General features: G+C 38.3%; 1 protein-coding gene across 3 annotated transcripts in view; it reads right to left on the reverse strand.

The window, feature by feature from the left end:
• adamts17 (ADAM metallopeptidase with thrombospondin type 1 motif, 17) overlaps positions 1-20,724 on the reverse strand; it is a 154,952-nt gene that overhangs the window by 105,635 nt on the left and 28,593 nt on the right. For all 3 annotated transcript variants that reach the window (XM_053635236.1, XM_053635235.1, XM_053635234.1), the window contains exons 5-7: positions 17,526-17,609; positions 15,487-15,644; positions 9,356-9,399 (exon numbers count right to left, since the gene is read on the reverse strand). In XM_053635236.1, coding sequence (XP_053491211.1) covers positions 9,356-9,399; positions 15,487-15,644; positions 17,526-17,609 — 286 coding nt within the window. The remainder of the gene's footprint in view (positions 1-9,355; positions 9,400-15,486; positions 15,645-17,525; positions 17,610-20,724) is intronic.

Genomic DNA, 20,724 nt, shown 5'->3' on the forward strand with positions numbered 1-20,724 from the left:
ATGTTTTCCTACACTTTTTGACCTCATATTAGTATGTACGCATTAATGGAGCTGATGAGGGCATAAAAGCTTTCACAGAAGCAAGCTGCAGCTAAGTACATCTCCGCTTCAGTGAAGCAAATATGAACAGGATGTAAAATGGACAAGTGGTTCACAGAGAGGCTCTCGATGGAACCAAACATCCCTCATCCGTGTTACGATATGTCAGGGGTCAGACAAGGGAAAAGGAATGTTTGTGGTTTAGAGTAAACACAGCACAATCGTTCATTTTAGTGACTCCAGTGTTTGTTTGACACCAGTTCTAAAGTAACCGACATAAGTAAACACTGTAAGAAATAATTTTTCACTGATGGTTTGAAAGGAAGGTCAAATCAGTAGCCAGGGTGATGTTAGAGTTAAATAGTTTTTATTGTCAATCTAACCAGTAGAATGAAATAGTATTTTCCAAGGCTCTGGTGTGACGTTACATAGATCACATACAGCAGTGTACACAATCAACAACATGTAGTGCAAAACCTGAGGAAGACAACGGAGCAGTACACAACAGACAAAGATCCAAGTTATTAGCTTTTTATTCGTAGATGCTCAGCAGACCAGCAGGTTCAACAACCAGAGAAAGAAAATAAACGTTACTTCCTAATGACTTTTGCAGAACAAACGTTTTCACTTGGTATATTTAAAAATAATGTGTTCCCCATCAATGCTGTAACTATAACACAGCTTCCGAATGCCCCCACCTGCTGCACTACACACATCTGCTAATATGTGGACTCCTACAAGAACAACATTTAGCCACCTCAAGTGGCACTAGTCAGACTTGAATACTATTTTTATTTGTAGTGTGATGAGAGAACATCACAGCTTATAGCTGAAACATTCACTGACTTTTTGTTCTGTGCTACATAGTTGCCCCCACTCTCTGGGAATTCCTATACATGTTTTTTTGTTTTTGTTTTTTTTTTTTTTGCTTAGTCCCTGCTGAAAATAGCCATATAAACCATTATAGATTTTGTAATGGTTTTAATGGTTATAATGGGAATTGTATTGGTTGTAATGGAAGCTGTAATGGTCCCTGTGGGTCTCTACTGGTAATTTGTTGCCTTCTATTGGTCACATATTATGTCTAGTGGATACCAGAACCAATAATGGTAATGGTTTTAATGGTTAGATGATGGTTTGTAGTGGTATTTGTAGTGGAAACAATTAGAATTTCTGTGATGGTTCTATTGGGTTTTTTTCAGCAGGGGCCTCTATTAAGGCATTTAACTAGCTAACTAGCTGGTCATACATTTTTACGTTACATTAGATACCACTTTTTAGCCTGGTCAGTTTTCTGGGAAACAGAAACATGGGACTGGACAACATGCTGAAGCTAAGGAACTGATGGTATGGTTCTTCTAAATGAAAAACAAAACATTACAGGAAAAAACTGTCTAAGAACTGTACAGTGCTCTCATTCTTTGAGGCACAAAAGCACAAAATACAAAATCACTTTAACAGCAGTAGAAATGATATAAGCTCCATGTACACCCACAGAATTAATCTTTTCCTAAATTTATGTAACAGGTTGTAGTTGAACAAAGCTGATTTGACCATCAATTTATGGCAAACGGTACAAAGATAAGTGACTTAAAAGGCCCAAAAAGACATCTACATCTACATCTAGTACAAACTAACAGCCTCAGGGGTGAGCTTATCTTGCCTTATTCAAACTACATCTCCTTGTAGATAACTTTGATCTTCAGGAACTAAACGATGAGCCTTTCCCGACTCTGGAAAATCCTTCCTGTTGGTGTGAGAAGGGGAATTCCTCTCTGTCAGTAATTATAGCAGTGAGATCTGCCTGATTAAAGGGTTATCTCAAATTTTCTGTTAAGGCAGCCACTCAAAAGAGCATAACAGATGACGTTTAATGCTTTCTGTCATCCAGGACATGCTCAATGTCTTGGACGTCTAGGTGAATGTGTTATAATGTTAAAGATGTTAAGTGGTGTCATAGACGAGGTAAATTTTCTTAACAGTTTCAGTAACGATGTATCAATGGAACAAACCAGATGTACAGCACCTTGCATATGTATTAACCCCCTTGAGCTTTTCTAAATTTGTAGTGTTACATCCTGGAATTGAAACTTAATTGGGATTCATTTAGATTTACACAATATATCATTTGAAGGTTAATTTTTTTTTGTGACAGAAATGTTTAAAAAATTAAACAAATACAAAACAGAAAATTGTTGGTTGAACAAGCATTCACCCCCTCTGGGTCAATACATGGTAGAACCACGTTTGGTTCTGCAATTCGTTTAGTATATACAGTACTGTGCAAAAGTCTTTGGGCACCCTATTTTGTTTAGTAGAAACCTTGTTTTAGATTTTTATTTTATGGCTTCTACATTATCAAGTCAGTACAAAAAACGTTTTAGATTTCAAAACATTAGATTTCCAGCACAAAATGAAATGTTATAAAAAATATATATATATTTGTATGTCAGCAAAGAAAGCAGCATATTACGTAAGACACCACTTTTCAGACAAAAAACCATAAGGAAGGCTGCTGCATTTTTCTGCAAAAATAAGGAGCAAGTGCGACAGTCAAAGTCTCCAGACGAACCGTGGCTGGTTCTGTAAGATGCTCAATAAAACTTACAGCTCATTTCCTTATAAAACTGCACCTGAGACTACTAATTTTTTTTTAAAGCAAAGGGTCGTTAAACTAAATATTGAGTTTGTTTAATTTATTACTATTTACTACATTTTATAGTATTTTTTTATTAATGTAGAAACATTTAATTTAATTATTTTTGAAGGCATCTTTGCTTTACAGCATTTCATTGCATGTGCCTAAGACTTTTGCACAGTATTGCATCTCTAAAAGCTTTGCTCATCTGTACCCTAATATTTTTGCCCATTCTTCTTGGCAAAATTGGTTGAGCTCTGTCAGATTGCATGGAAAATGTTGGTGAACAGTAATTTTCAAGTCTTCCCCCAGATTCTCAGATTGAGGTCTGGACTTGAACCACTCCAGTTTAGTTTTGGCAGAAGGGTCATTGTCATGTTTTAGATATTTTTGTCCCAAATTTGTGTAACATATAATTCCAATGAAATCCATTTAGGTCCCAAGTTGTAATACTACCAAGTGTGGAAAAGTTTGGGGTGGGTTGGGGGGGGGGGTTTACTTATGGAAGGCAAAGTAGGTTCTTTCACTGGTTACATGATACAGTGTGACAAGCTAATGATTTTAGTTGAAGCCCACTCTGTAATTTACAAGAAGCAGTTAAAAGACTTTAGAGTTAAAGCAAAATGCACCATGAACCAATGGATGATTTTACGACACCATCTGTTCAACAAGCATCTCTATTCCACCAATTCACCAAGCAACATTTACAAGACACATATTACCCTGCTTTTTAGCTTGCTATTAACAAGTTAGCCTCATTTCCAAACTTTTGGAACATTTGGCCAAAGGTACAGATGATTAACCACTTTATAAGTGCATGTCCCAACAATACAAGGGTCAGTTCATTAAGTCAAGAATCAACAAAATTATACCAGTAACCATTCTGGACATAAAAGACAACTGGTTTGAAAGCTGAATAATGGACACCGTCTACCTCAAATTGGAATAAATCATGCCATTAACACATTAACCCCAGCAGTTACACACCAATTCACACATACCAACCACAAAATGTTAGTTTCATGACATCTGAATTGCAAATCACACACAGTGTTTAAATAGCAGGAAATTTCCCCCATTCAGCAGAACTAATTAAGCCCCTGGGACAAGTGGGATTCAGTCACCTAGACTTACTACTACAAGACAATTTGTTAGATAGTCCATTCAATCAACTTCTTCCAGTAGCTTTTATCTTGACAAATGCACTTTCTGCCAAATTCCATGAAAAGAAATTGGTAATGTTTTCAGTAAATGATTCCCCAAAGTGGAAAACCATACCGACTTGGCTTTTTAAGATGCAAATGTGTGGCTTTAAAATACATAAGTCAGCAGTTGATTATAAAAGGGGCTTTCCAACATGATATAATCTGAGTGATTCTAGATGCTAACCTAATTTATAGCTGGCTATGTTCCGAATTATTTAAATGACAAAAAAGGCAACAAAAACATAAATAAACTGGCCAAAGTACAAGCATGGAGAGCTATTAATTCACTCATTTTAAAAAGGTACATTTAGTATTTCTGTATCTATCACCAGAACTCCACTGAATGCAAGAAAACAATGTTTAAAACAAAATTTTACAATATTGCCATATTGTATGAACTTACAATAAATTACAGTAATGATGTATTGTGATACATTCTAAGATGTCACTCATCTACAGCATACAATTGGAAATCAACTTTTTATGAAGAATTATGGGACTGATTTTGCCTTTTTTTTGGTTAATACCAAGATGTACACAGTTTTACAAGTAATGGAATGAGCTACAGTATCAAACAGTCTGAAGTCTATAGATTATTGGCTTTACCATGTTTAGGCTAAAGTTACCTAGCTTGTTTGCTATATAGGCTATGTTGTATGCTTATGCTAATGTAATTGCTAGAAACTTGGAATTAAGTGTGAGTGTAAGGTGAAGCTTTTTTATTTCAATGTAATTCACTGTAAAAAAAAAAAAAGTTTATTTCTTTGTTTACCGTGTGCATTTGGAATATGTTAAGAAGTTGTTGAATGTCCACTTACATATAAATAAAACCTCAGATTTTCTAAATTTCTATAGTGCAAAATTTATACTCCATTCTCATTTGCTTTAAAGTCAACTTAAACTTTATTTTTCTTATGAATAAATTCTTTCAGGTAAATTAATTTGCATGCCTATATTAGCTAAAATGTCAGAATTGTCACTGCAGATGTTTTGACATTCTTTTAAGAAACATAGCTGAATATTTTATTGGAATATCAGAGGTATTGAGGTATTAAACAAGCAACAAGCACATGTTATTACATCACAAAATAGAACAGCCAATAGCCAATATCCAATTGCAAGGTAGGCCATGCAAAATATTGCATGCAGGATTTGGGGCATGTTAATGTTACATATTTCTACAGTTTTGGATTACTTGAAAATAGTGTTTGTTATAGGTGTTTGCTGCCTAATGATATTTCTTGTGGAACAGTAACTTTGAGCAATTTACTATTCAAAATTCGAAACATTTTATTGTCTAATTCAATCAATCCACTACTAAAGAATGGCCTGCTGCATAAAATGTGAGCCATATGTTTTCTAAGAGAATACTTCCATCACCTGATATCTATGAGCTCATTCCTTTGGTCCTGTTCCATTATGGGGCCTTAGTGAATTTTTAGCTCTTAATCTCAATTGTTGTCATTCAAATGGAATCTTGCCAACCTGGACCAAGCTGTTATTCTAAACTCTTTCGAGATGACCATTTAGAGTAAAACAGCTGGTAAACACCATAATCCTAAAATTCTAATCATCCAAAATATATGTCATAAGTAGAAACAAAGGTAGTGGCGATATGAAGTGGAAATGGCTGGATTTGTTTAATGTGTCCTGACAGGGTAATGTTGGCTGTCTGATACTATAGAAGGACGGCTACGTCTCCGTCTGTCAGTCCTTCCTTTAGGGAAAATTGGCCACCCAGGTGGAGAGACGTCCATGCAGACATGCTATTTCAAGAGCGTACTGTTTTTGTGTCTGCATAATAGCACCACTGTGACCGAGCCGGTTCCATCATGCCATATCAATTATGTTCGAGTCGAGCTCTCAGGTTCTGACAATGCGCTCCTTCAGCTGGTTTAAGACCTTCTGCCCGCGGTGTACAAACTCAACACGCTTTGCCTTGGCCCCACTCTTATTCACACACTTCTAGAACGGTACACCCCAAACAAATACCCTACAGAATTTTATAGAGGTAATTAGAAACACCACATTCCAACTAATGCATCTTTTTTTAACACATCTCTTAATCCATGGGGAACAGCTCTGGTAAACACTTCTCCAAGTGTGCAATTGCTCATTTTCACTAAGCTCTGAAGACAGGCACGTTTCAGCATGCTGCTATTTTGCTCTGTAAGCAGACTGGGTCGATTGGAGGATGTAGAGACATCTGTCTCTCTTTGCAGTAGGTGGAAACTGTTCACTATTTCCAAATACCCCCCAAAGAGAGGTCCAGAATGTAGCAGCTGCCACTAACCAGGAAGAGTGTGTGTGCTTGGTTTTATGAAGGTAGTCTGGTGTTGTCATTCAACGTATATATTTACAACCTGTATGGTTTTGAGACAATAGCCTTTTTTCCTCAAAGTTGCATAGAAACGAGGGTACAGACTTCAATGTACAGAATGGCACATGAATAAATCTGCATCTGATTCATAAACTGTCATCAAAACAAGCAGTGATTTGAGCGTGAGTGATGAATCAGCATTAGCTGCACAGACACAATCTCCCACCCACTAGTCCCTTATTTGCATGTCATATGCATACATACATCTGAGGATGATTTGAGGAAAGAAGTAAACGGATGGGAGGAAAAATACATTGAAAACAAGTTTCCATCCTGAACAAATAAACCAATCTTAGTCCATATCAATTAAACAGACTACCAAAGGGCTAGGTAGTAGAGATGGCAAATTCCAAAAGTCCAAATCCAAAGGTTTCTGGAAACTCCATTAAATGCTATTAACCTGTGTGTAATGCACACATCTGAGGACGGCAGATATTTCTTGAGTAGGAGCTTTGTATACTCTGGAATTAAAATGCAGAGTGAAGAAGAAAATAGCCATTTTTGAAAACTAAAACCTTGTCTGTTATGTTTTAGTGTTCATATGGCAGAACATCAAAAAACATCTGAGGATACCCAAGCATTTAAATACCCTACACACGTAGTTCATCTGTCCAAAACATCCAGGGCAGTGCATCAATGTGCCTGCTGTATGCAAATGTAGCAGTTACTCAATTGAAGGCCTAATAAGCTGATAAAGATCCATGACTGTGGCTCTAATTCACACTGACAAATTACTCTGACACTAAACCGCATTACAGTATGAGATTCCCACACATGCAAATGTGATTATCTACAGTATTTGCCCTTATACTTACTATTTTACTTGCTACTCGACTTGCTATGCTCGCTGACCTACTGAGGACACTGGTATTGACTTTGATTCTTTGACTGTAAATGAGGTTTTTATCAGATTGGCTCGAATTTGTATGCAGACATGACCCGAGTTACCTGACATGAGTTTGATTACAAAGATAGACCGATGATGAAATTGATGAATAATGAAAATCTTTTTTTTTATGATCAGATTTGATTGTACACAACTTCTTTCGAACAGGGGCCAATAAATCAGTGTTTAAATCATGTGTTGCACGATTGGAAAACCACATTAATATTCTAGTCCATGCTTAGGAAATATGAGCAGCTTAGTCTAATCTGATCTTAAACCCGAGTGAAACAAGAAATAAAGTACAGTTTGTCCTGAATTGCGGCTGAAGCACCTGTCTCTAACCTGTCCGAGCGTGTGCAAGACAATCCTGGTGACGCCATTCACAATATGATACACTACAACGGGAATTTATTTGTCATGCTATACATGCAAATAGACGCCTGCTTTAAGCCAAGGGCTGCATCTGAAACTGCATATTTTCCTACTATATAGTAGCTGAAATACACCTACTATATAGCAGGTAAGTAAGCGGTTTCAGATGCAGCCTGCTCTCGTTTGCCGTAAAACGGTTGAGCACTGCCGTGTGTGTACGTGTCCTGTCGCAAAATGCAGTGAAAACTCCCAAACGACGTTAATCGTGTGATTAAGGTGCACTGCGATAATGCGACTAAAACAGGAATATTTGTCTTAATATGTCTTAATTCAATTTGTGTTTACTTCGAGTATGACTTTAATCGGATTAAGGTCATCAATAATCGCTGTTTACATAGTAGTTTCATAGTATTGTCTAATCAGAATATTGTCTTAATCGGATTAATATCGTATTATTGTTGTCCATCTAAACATACTGACTGTCTAGATCGGTAGACAAATTAGTAGCCCAGGCACCCAGGGCAAGGAGATTTCGTGTCCGGGCTTTTTGTTTTTGATTCAGAATTTCCCAGCATACAAGTAGGTTCAACAACCAGAAAAAGAAAAAAAGCTTTCATTTGATATGTAGGCTATGATTACACATAGCATATTTTATGATCATGTGACACACATCATTGCTGTAACTATAGCACGAGCAAATCATTCTGAATGATGATTGCTGATTTTTGCCATTCCTAGGACTGCAAGAGCTTGGAATCTGAGCACTCTAGCTGTAAAACGTGTGGGGGGCTCTTTCGTGCCATCAGCCATCAGACTCTACAATACCACAATACCCAGTACCTCCAACTCCACTGTCTGAGTCTCACAAACACACACACGCAACAGATACTGCACAAGTACATATACAAATAGAACTCTAGCATATGTACATACACACAGATCTATTTTATTGTTTCTATTATTTCTACCGTTTCAATTATTTTCATTGTATAAGTATTTATAGAATTTTTATTTTTGTTACTTCTCTTACCTGTTCTGCTGCATCAACTGAATTACCCCCACAGAGGATCAAAAAACATCTTATCTTGTCTTATCTTATATATATATATACACACACACACACAAATGTTTGCAAACCCAAAAGTTTCCATACCCCTTGCTAATTCTTAATATTGTTAACAAAATAAGAGGGATCATAAAAATCCTATGTTGTTGTTTATTTAGTTCTGTCCTGAATAAGCTATTTCACATAACAGATGTTTACATATAGTCCACAAGATAAGATCATAGCCGAATTTATAAAAAATGACCCCGTTCAAAAGTTTACATACGCTTGATTCTTAATACTGTGTGTCTTTATCTGGATGATCCACGACTGTTTTTTTGTTTTGTGATAGTTGTTCATGAGTCCCTTGTTTGTCCTGGGAAGTTAAACTGCCCACTGATCTTCAGGAAAATCCGCCAGGATCCTGCACATTATTTGGTTTTCCAGCATCTTCCGATATTTGACCACTTTCCAACACTGGCTATATGATGTTGAGATCCATCTTTTCACACTGAGGGCAACTGAGGGACTCGTACACAACTATTACATAAGGTGCAAACATTCACTGATGCTCAAGAAGGTAACACGATACATTAAGAGCCAGGGGGGTGTAAACTTTTGAACAGGATGATCAGTGTAAATTGTTAGTATTTTGTTTAAAGTTTTTTTTTTTCATTTAGTACTGCATTTCAGACGCTAAAGAAGATATTTACATGTCTCACAGAAGACAAAAGTAACTAACAATCTGTATACAATATAAATATAAGAATCATGTAATGCAGTCACTCACCGACAGTGTCGCAAGGCTCATCTTTGTGGACACAAAAATCTGTCCTGAAAAAAATAAAAGAAGGAGACAGAAACAGACTGTATGTTTACAGATCCTTCAAGCAGACTTAAAGGTAGGAATGTACAGTATGCAGTGAAACTGGGGGCTACAGTCATTAACACTGTGTTAACTAGCTCACTAAGAGTGTTTTCTTTAGCTAATGCATCTGCTTGAGTAATTTCTTATTAGGGCCTGATATTTAAAAAAAAATAATCATAATAAATAGATGAAATGAAGTATGTTTCCATGTCCTTAGTAAAACGTTTGACAGTAACTGCCATTTAATCAATATGAATCACTTTTATTTTCCGTTTGAGGTCTGGTATTCTGTTTTATTTTTTGTCTGATATTTTAAATATTTAAATACTATATGTAAAATAGAAAAGAAAAGCAAACATTGTTTTCAACCCGCAAAAGAATATTCATTCAACCAGCAAAAAAGAACAACCAATTTTCCAAAGTATTCCCACAGTTCCTCGGACTTGATTGTTCTGCATCCATGAAAAACCTTCGAAAATACACGTTAAACTTAGAATACTAACCAGACTTCTCATCCATATCCTCAATTTCCCACCCGCTATGTCCATGCTAGTATGGTGGTGCTGTAACACGAAAACACGTCTTTAGGCTGAGAATTAGCTTAATTCCCTAGAACAAAGAGAGTGAAAGTTGTGTGAAATAGCGGACACTACTGAAGGCCCCATTTTCCCACGACCTGCCGTCCCATGACAGAGAAAGGTGTCAACAGCTTCACGTCATCGTCTTGAAACGCCACATGACCGTGAACAGGTCAGAGGGGAAGATATGCGGACACAAAAAGAGATAGAAATAGAAAGAGAGGGAGAAAATGTGAGCGATAGGCAGGCACCTCTACCGGGACCCAAGCCAGGTCTGGATACAATCCAGAAATTTGCTAAGAAGAGAGCGATGGCCCCTCACCCCCTTAACTCTCTTCATCCATCAGACAGCTTTCAAACAGATCCAAAGGCTGCATTGCTTTGAGCTGCTAAATCGATACCAGACAGCACATTTCTCTCTCAAAAAGATTTGACATCCAAGATGGTCTTAAAATCTGCTGTTTCCCTTCTCACCGGCAGCCAGGTCAACACTCGAACACACATTAAAGCTATGTTCCATCGAGGATTGACCTTCCTCTTTCCTACCATGCTTACAGAAACATTGTGAACAGAACATACTTTAAAGGTTAACATGGATTTAAATTTGTGGTGTTATTCAAACCCTGCAATTAGTGGGTTTGAGATGACACCATGAGGAGGAGGAAGATAAATAGCACTTGTATGTTTTAGACTGCTATATTCCATCCACCATCATCAGTGACTACAGAGCCACAGATGGTGCGAAGCTAAATCTGTCTGTGCTGCTTCCCCTTGTAATTCTCCTTGGCAGGGTCACGCTGCAAGTGGGCAGCAGTGGTACACTCTAACCCTGCAATTTGACTCAACCAAAATCATATTTTGAGCTCTGATGTTGGATTGACTAACAGGTGACAAGGTACAGCAAGTTCTGCAGGACAGGACGATTCTAAAGGTTCACATTTCACTACTACTGGCTCTATAAGTGAAAAATAATAAGGAAACAATTGGTAAGAGAAACAATAACAAGAAGATCTAGGGAGCTACTGGGTTACATAATGTATAAAAGCTGGTATGTAACATAGTTGTAAATGTTACAATAAATAGGTTGTTCATACTAGAACGATTTTTTTTTTTTGTATACTAGACTATTAACGAAAGCCATGATAAAGGTCCAACTCAGTCAATCAAAAATTTTAACTGATCACTATTCATCTTTCTAATTTCCTGCTTAAGTAAAGAATAAAGCAGGACAGGGTGTACATTTATAGAAAATAATTGTCATGGATATCCCGAAGGAACTCAGGACTTCAGTTCCCAGCAGCCACTGCACCTCTGCATCACTGTCACATGACCACCTGCACCTGATTCTCATTCATGTTAACAAACCCTTGTGTGTATATCGTCACATTCTGCACTGCACTCTTTGTCTTGCATTGATTGTCTTCTGTTGCCATGCTATGCTCTCTCGTCCCCTATGTGTTGTTTTGTGTTTGTTTTCATTTTCATGTGTTCATTGTGTCTTTTGGTATTTTGTTTTGGTATGGATTAAACTTTAAATCTGTACCTTGAAATCGTGACGGGGTTTCTTAATTCTGTCAGAGTTAGGTGACAGAGTTATTGTTAGACACCCCAGTCTTTGTTTGTTAAATGATGATGCTGACCTTAATCTGAATGCTAAACAACGTATGATCTCTCACACTGCACTAACAGCTGCCAAGAAGTCTGGTATGAAATCTGGTTTCAAATCTGGTATGAACCTACATTTCTGGCAGACAAAATATGGCTCTTAGAATTCAAAAATATTGCACTGCTAGAACGCTCAGTTGCTACCATCTCTGTCGTTACCAAACCTTATTTAGTGTTGATATTCCGGTCTTGACTTTGTTTACTTCATTAACCTCGATGCTCTGCTTTGCCTGTTTTGACCTGTTTGCCTGATCGTATGACCATTGCCTGTTTATCGTTGTGGATTTTTGCATTACCCTTTGGACTTGTTGTTTTTGGATTAAACTACCTAACCTGCACTTGCTTGTGTCCGTGCTTCCTTTACGTGACAATAATCAAAGACAGGGTGGTGTTTTCTTCCTCATATACTACAATAATTTGCCATTGATTACATTTGTTACTAATTAAACAAAAAAATGCCATACGTTTAAGCATGTATAGTTGCATTTATTGTTGTGGAACCTCCGCAAAACAAGTTCCTGCTATCACTTATGTTCTAGGAGCTATGAACAGTCAGTCCCTCTTTTTTCTATTCTGCTTTTAGTTAATAAGTCAAGAAAAGAAAGCTTGTTGTGTTACAGTCATGTTACAGAGAAAAGAAAAAAATGCAGAGCCAGCTTCCTTGGAAGCAGGCTGTGTTTCATGTGGTGGAAAACATACTGAGTGCTTCCTTACATGTTAAATAAATGCTTCCATATTCATTAGATCAACAACTGTGCAGTTTTCTTTGTAAAACAATATCACTTTTACCACAGTGCTGTTGAATTCTCGATTCTGACTGGCTGACAGACGTGAGGTATGCAATTATTTTTTTCAGTAAATGCACAGCTAAAGTAGTTCCAGTCAGGTCCTGACCACATTACAGTTCCATACCACTTTGCCGAGTTAACTGAACTAATGGAAGAGTTAGCCTTCTGTCCACCACAGCACACACATTTAACAACAAACAAAATGACAGACAGTTTTGATTTTCCAGAAATGAGTACGTAATTGATGGCAGGCCAATGAATTATTAGAAAAATAGTGCATATCAGACTGAGCCCCTTTTCAGATAATCACCACTTGTCTCCACAAGGATCCAAATAGTGGAAGATTTACTCAGACATGATTACCATTAAAAAAAAAACTAAATAAATAAAGTAAATAGCTTTTACCAAGCTTATAGCCTGGGTAGATGAAGTGAGTCTAAGGTAGTCTATCTAAATGGGGCGTAAGATTTTCCATACCCTATTTTCACCTTTCAGCATGTGTGTGTGTGTGTGTGTGTGTGTGTGTGTGTGTGTGTATGTATATATATATATATATATATGTGTGTGTGTGTGTGGTTTTTTTTTTTGTTTTTTTTTTGTTGTTTTTTTTACATCACACAGGCTGTTATGGCTGTTTTGGTTGTGTAAAACCTACCTACCAACCAAATTGCATCTGGATGGGTAAAAAGTAAATTTTCTGCTAATAATTTGTATTAACAGAACATACTTTAGATATGAATGTGTCAACAAGTCAAAATTTTTATTTTGGGTTTGCATACCATAACAAGGGAATTTTAACATTTCCTTGATATCCAATACAATAATTATGTGTGTTTTCCACCTAAAACTACACTATTTACTACACTAATAGTAGCCTATACCCTTGAACATTTCTTACTAATTCCTGTCCCCCCCGAAAACTGTTCACTGCAGACACTGTGATTTAACTTAAAATCAGGAAGTGCTTGCGATGCTATTGCCACAGGCAAATTACAGTGTCGTAATCTTTTTGCCTTGACTAATTAATCAATCACATCCGTATATAGGTTCACTTCATCACTGTGTCCGGAGGCGACTCATAAAAGCACGGCAAGAAAAGTAGATGTAGAAAGGCTTCATCACTGGCTTTTCAAAAAACGCATAGATGCTGATATACGAATTTGCAAAGCATCCATCCCTCTCCAATCCAAAAGGGCATCTAAGAGGATTTATACATGTTTTTAATTTTCCCTGCCTATTCTAAACAACTAGCTGACACGAGCTAAACTGAAAGGATTTCTGAGAGGATTTTAAGTCATGTTTATAAATGTTCATACATTTCCCTGCTAATACTAGCTAGCTAGTTAGCTGACATGAGCAAACTTAACAAGGTTTCTGAACGGATTTTTAAATCTTATTTATAAATCCCCTCTAAAACCATGAAAACTGAACAGCCTGACCAGCTGAGACTGGAGACGGGCAAGATCAGATAACTTCCCCAGGCCCCAGGTGTTTTGGGGTTTTTTTTTTTCCAGCAGGAATGCTTATACTGTTCTCTGTTAATGCTAGCTATCTGGGCATCATAAGCTAACTTAACTGTAAAGGACTCATTAAAAAAAATTCTAAATTATGTCTATTTAGAAACATTTGACAGACATTCCTTTGGGGTTCCTTTATAGGCTCAAAGACGCACTCATCAGTCTAAGTCTCAATCAAAGTCACTTCCATCAGTCGCACAGCCCCCATCTCCTAAACAGCTTGGAGGATTCGAGCAGAATGAAGCAATGTTGTCCTATCACCACTGCAAATATACACATCAGACTATTGTCAGCTAAAGACCACCACAAATGTGTTGTGGTGTATTTAACAAATCATTTTTGGAAGGAATTGTCATTTTCATTTGTTATGTATGGTTCATCTGGCATTAATCTGCACAATGATTCAAAGTAGTTATGTATTTCTCAGATCTTTTGGACGAAAAGACATCGTCTTTTAAATGTATTGTACTAAACTAACCCTGTTTGAGTTTTTACTGCTTTGCCAGAAATCTGGGCTAAGTTAGTGTAGGTGTGCCCCCTTCGTACATCTGTACTGCATATTTCAATTATAATCTCTGATTTCAAATGACAAGCCACATTGAGGTAATTACACACAAAAATGAACGCTACGGTTCAAGTTACACTGTTTTTGCCCAATCAAAGTGTCATTTTTTTTCAAAGTCTTATAATATTGTTCTGAACAGTAAATAGCAATATTGTGTGAGACCTATAACACTATAACAATTACCTATGAGGATTTTTGTCTGTAATGGCTGCAGACAGTTTGCTGCAGGAGAGAAAATCCGACAGTGCACCTTGACACGCTTTAATTTGCCTGTGCCGCCTAAATCCATCTTGGTATTAGCGCTCGGACAGATGTTGATCCTGCGCGCTACATCTTTCACAGTGAGGCCCTTATGCCGGACGCAGTGGATCGTATTTAACCTTGAAAAGGTGGAAACAAAAGCCCCCTCTGTCTGTCACCGCCATTTGCCCTCGCTAGATCCTCAGGCCCAGGAAGACGGATAGTATCTGACAGGCTAACATGACCGCCCTGTTCTCAACAAAAGCATCCCTTTTTGTTCCCCACGCTCTGAAAATTATCACAAGGTAATAATACCTAATCCAGGAGACAACGGGAGCAAACTATTTTGGCTGCCAGAAGCAACCGGCTGGAGTGATGAAGGAGGAAGATTGGGAACAAACCTGCCTCGCTGATGGACTGCTAAATGAGAGGCTCATTAGGGACCATCATGGCTGACCTACTGAAGGGTCTGAATTACGTTAGGGCTTAATGAACGATGGGGAAAAAAGTGTTCTAATCCCCTAAAAGCAGCATGGTGCTGACAGAGGCCGAGCATCAAAGAGGTGAAATGATGGAGGAAAGTGAGAGAACAAGTCAGTGAAAAATGAGAAATGTCATTCAAAAAGCAGAAAGACATCAATTGCAGACAGAGACAGACATGGCAAAAAGGTGAAATGCAAAAAAAAAAAAAAAGATCTACCTCGTGACCAGTACTGCGACATCTATGGGTGCTGGATCATCTCTGCCTCCAGGGACATGGTTATTTCCTAAATATCGAGCCCCTCCGAATTCTTCATGCTGCCAGTGGCAGAAGCTCTCCAGTGTTTTCTCTCCATGATGGCCGACCTTCAGCTTCTTCTAAAGATGGAATTGGACAGAGACATTATTCTTCACTTTGAGTATATCCAAATATGGCACAATCTATTCACTTAAATTGGACCAACTTGAGTGGGGCATGGTGGCTTAGTGGTTAGCATGTTTGCCCCGCACCTGTGGGGCTGGAGGCTCAAATCCCACTACCGCCCTTTGTGCACAGAGCTTGCATTTTCCTCATACTTTGGGGGTTTCCTCCGGGTAATCCAGTTTCCTTCCCCAGTCCTGGCATTTCCAAATTTTCCATAGTGTGTGAATGTATGTGCGATTGTGCCCTGCAATGGGCTGCCCTTAACCCCGTATAGGATAAGCTGTACAGAAAATGGATGGATGGATGGATGAATAGGCGGATTTACTTGCTTCCTCCACGTCTCTTATGTATGTCATTAGACTACCTTGGATGCTAAACATGCTAACTTGGAAAACAATGACCAAAAGCTTAGTATGGTTTCCTTCCCATTATGCTAATAAAATGATTAACCTTATTAGCAAGGATAACATCCTGAGGAAGGATTCATATAGACAAATTTTTACACGACTCTTGCATTTTTATATTGTATTTTAATTCCCTTCTCAAACCCTTGACACCCTCTTATGGTATCAACCATGTCACCCATCATTTTGGTGTAATCAATAGCACATGTTTCACTCAGAAAGCACACCCATCCAGAACAATGTAGCTGAAGCAATTTCCTTGTCTCCTTGCATTTCCTTTGATTCCTCTAAGGAATCATCTAACAAACTTCACTTGAGGTGATTGAAGCACTGAAACAGGCTTCAATGTGTCGATGGGGATTCCATCCATGTGAAATGACAAGAGAACCTTGACACGTCCATGTTATAAACAGTACTGCAAAGCTGCCCACTACTCATTTGGTCCCAAGAATTCTAACTTCAAGGAAAGGCAGGCTTTAATTTTAAGGAGGACTTCTTGGGCTTCCAAGTCATCCATCTGTCTAAGGTTTCTCCCTATTGTCAGGTGATCACGAGTTCAAATCCTTGAACAGCCAGAGAATAACTGATCCTGAGCTTTAAGAGAGAAAGATGTCTTTAATCTGTCCTATGGTTTGTGGCTTCTGTTAGATCATGTATACAGAATTGAATTGGGCAATTAGCACTCTCTAATAAGTGTGTTTAGCTGCCCTGTGCAGTTGGAACAGAAGCTCTGGCTGGTGATATGTCTCATTAGAAGCACATGTTAGCCTTTACTTCCCAGAAATTTGGAAAACAATGTCATCATCAGCAAGCACTAACATCATCAATGCACTAGAAGCATTATTGTTTCTCACCGTTCATTCACTCTTCAACCCAATCAGTCTGACAGTCCAACATGTGGTAAGTGGGAGATAATAAGCACATTATGAGCAACACTATTTAATCATGCATCTCTTAGCATATTCATACAAAAGAAGGAGCTCCTTCAACCCCGATCAGCTGTTCCATGAGTACATGAGCAGCTAGTTTTGTGCAAGCAGGCTGGTTTCATGTGATACCCTTCGCCATCCCTGATTGATAGTCGTTAATAGGAAAAAAAATCTCTCGGGTACTAGTAAAGTGGAACAAACTGTTTTAAAATGCTACTGATTGTGCGTCAACATTAATCCAACATTCTACTTTGTTTCCTAGTCTTCTGTATTTTTTTTTTTTTATTATTTTTTTTAGAACTTTTAGCTTGGAAAGCAATCATAGATCAAGAGGGGAAGAAGCAATGGCTAAAACACACACGCACGCACATCAAACCACAATGCGGGCCCTGAGACAGGAATAAAACAAGAAGAAAGGTGGACTGATGTCATGGAAAGGTTTTGTGCTTTTCAAGCTCATGGGTTCAAGTCTGTCAGATGGGGTCAGAGAGGTCACACTTACTGGGCGGGAGTTCAGGAGGACCAGTTTGGTGAGTCGAACATTCAGCTTCACTCCAAGACTCTGGTGCTGGAACATGTTATACACCTGAGAGAGCGAGAAAGAGAGAGAGAGAGAGAGAGAAGGAAGAGGGGGTCAGTAATATATATGTGTTAAGTGTAATACATCAGCAGGACTCATTTAATCATTTTAAACTCAATCGAAAGGAGAAGAGAAGAGAAGAGAAAAGAAGAGAAGACAAGAGAGGAGAAGAGAAGATTTATCTTTCCCACACAATGACAGAAGTATTAGATTAAAAGAAAACATTACGACAGCTCTGGATGAAAGAGACACAGCTGGTAACACTTATTAGGTCAAATAAGTAGCATGATGAGTGGACAGAATAAAGAATTAACATCTGGAAAGAAAGACCTCAAGGAGAAAGTTCAATTCAGTGCATTTACATGAAAAAGAGGAATATTTTCCGCAATTGTGTCCTCACCAAAGAGGAGTGAAAGAGTTGAGGGAGGACGAGCGAAGGTCTGAGCTAAATCATACCCTGCCTCGTCCTCGTTTGGCTGAGATGGGAGAACAAAGCCTGAGCTACGGAGGAGGCCTATAGGAGACAAGCCGGAGCTGGAAAGAGGAGAAACTCGGCATGGAAATGATGAGTCCTGAGGCATGACATTCTCCTACATCTGATGAACGGTTGTCAGAGTGAAATACTGTTCCAGATTAAGTATCTGAGCTGAATTCAATCGAATTAAACATGAATAAAAGATATTTTTGCTCTGTGCTAGAGAAAGACAAGTAACACGCTTGCAGAAAGTTACAAGGATAGGAATATCTGAGAATTTTGACCTTGTGGGGACATCTGAAAAACTGCTTCTTTTCTTTTACAAAAACTACAGCTTCTGTTTAAAAACCTAAAAGAGACAAAAGGGTTCCTTTTAGGTACTGAGATCAAGGTTAGGAATAGGATTAGGTGCAGTCATTGCATCAATTATGTCAATGGATGGTCCTCACAAGGAGACTATTGGTGCTTCAACACCGCACGGTACGGCTCGATTTGACTCGACTCTGCTTGCTTTTCTGGGGGCTTTCCACTGTGGATAGTACCTGGTACCACCTCGGTCGAGGTTCCAAGCGAGCCGAGCCGATATTAAATGTGAGCCACGCACTGAGGCTATAGGGAATTCTCCTTAACGAGTGGTTCTGTATTGTGCCTGAATAAATGTGTCATTTAATACATACTTTATGTATGGTAATATTCTATTAATTGAAAATTATGTATCATTTATCTTGTTACAGATAAAATTACAACAAAGGTTTCTGTCTGAGATTTTTACATCTCGCTTGTTACCGATTTCCAAACAGGCGTTTATCGAAGTCGCTCCTGTCACGGCCGAATCTAACTTTGTCATATCGAGCACTACATAGGTTCTAGAATGCCACTATTTTACATCCTCAATAGGGTCCGTGTTCAGTGAACAGGAAAGGTATTTAGAATACGGCTTCCATAATACAACATTATTCCTGTGTGAAGGCGAGTGGAAGATGGGCCCCACGTTGAGGCAGAATTAAACTGAAGTGGAAAAGCAAGCTCAGAAAAGTAAAGTGAGCCGAGTCGAGACGTACTGTGCGGTGGAAAAGTGGCTTAAATCCACCTACATGCATGTTTTTTGGGGAGCTGGGTTTAGGACGAAACCGGAGAAACTCATATAGAATACAGGGAGAACATGATTGAACCAGGGACCCTGGAGCTGTGAGGCCACAACACTGCCCTCTGCACCACCACGCTGCCCTGTAGTATCCAAAGTGTGAATCATCAGTTCCGGTACACTGGGTGTTCTGACGTCATTCATGACATTCAAATTTACACTTCTTTTTAAGGTGTGTGTGTGTGTGTAAGTAAGAAAACTGAATCATTTAGTTAACCTCTAAAGATTAGGAACATAACAAATCTTTCACACTCACACACAACAAACATAAGGTGACGCACTGCATAATCCTGTGTTAAATGGCCAGTAAATCTGTATAATCTCAAATCATTCAGTTCCATACAAGCAAACACATTTGTCTTATTTTAGCCCCTAGGTGTGAATGAGTGTGTGAATGTGTGTATGCACGGTGCTCTGCGGTGTATCCAGGATGTATTTCCACATCACTTCCAGTGTTCCAGGAAAGGCTGACCAGGATAAAGAAGTCACTCAAGATGAATGAATGAATGAATGAATGGATGGATTCTACACCCCAGTTTACCATCAAACACAGTCAGGTATACATATATTGTACCTAATAAACTGGCAAGTGAAGCTGTAGTTATACTGATTATAGCCACAATTCACACTAAAGCTAAAAATAGACAGTTGGCACAGAAAATCCAGAACTGTGCATTGGTCACCGATATCAATTTCTTGCTTCTTGACTGACTGGTCAGAATAAATTTGATTTGTTTTTGGCCAGACTCTGGATGTATGCTGCGTTCCATTAATTTTGGAAGCCAAATTTTATCAAGCCCATACTTTAGTTTCCAACCTAAAGGCAGTCAACTTATTCCACTCCAGAAAACATGGATGTGCACGGCAAACTAATGTTTGTATAGCAAATAGTGAAATTTGATATTAATTACCACAGTGCCATGAGCAATATTTACATTTTTTATCTACTTTATATATATGTATTTGCCTGAAAAACAAAGTTAATCACTAACACTAAAAGTGTAGGAGGTAAATTTAAAAAAAAAAAAAAACAGCAAGGTCACCACGGTCACCAAAGTCCTATTCGGAAACTCGGATAAGATCAAGCTTGTTGAGTTTGCTGACATAAATACACATGACGTCAGTCAGAATGGCGGTACAGTTGGTGACTCTAAGCAGTACTCACCCTGTATTCATTTTGAGCATTAACAACAAGAAATAACACGAAAAACAAACACTACCTCATGAGAACAATGAGAACTCATGAGAAACCAATTTTGAACCAATCAGGTGAGATATCCGTGTTTGTTTTGCTATCGTAGTCTGATAGCAATGGACAAACATGTGCTTTTGAATGTGTTTGATGTTCAGATTGGTTCAGCAACATGTTACATGTGGGGTAATACGTGACCCCTTGTTGCTGGTGTGTGAGCAGAAATTTTTAATAACAAAATAACAGTTTCTGAAACATGAATAGTGTATCCAAAGCTTCAGTACATGGATATCATTTACATGAAGCGCAC

This window comes from Ictalurus furcatus, chromosome 10 (genome assembly GCF_023375685.1).
Source record: "Ictalurus furcatus strain D&B chromosome 10, Billie_1.0, whole genome shotgun sequence".
NCBI lineage: Eukaryota > Metazoa > Chordata > Actinopteri > Siluriformes > Ictaluridae > Ictalurus > Ictalurus furcatus.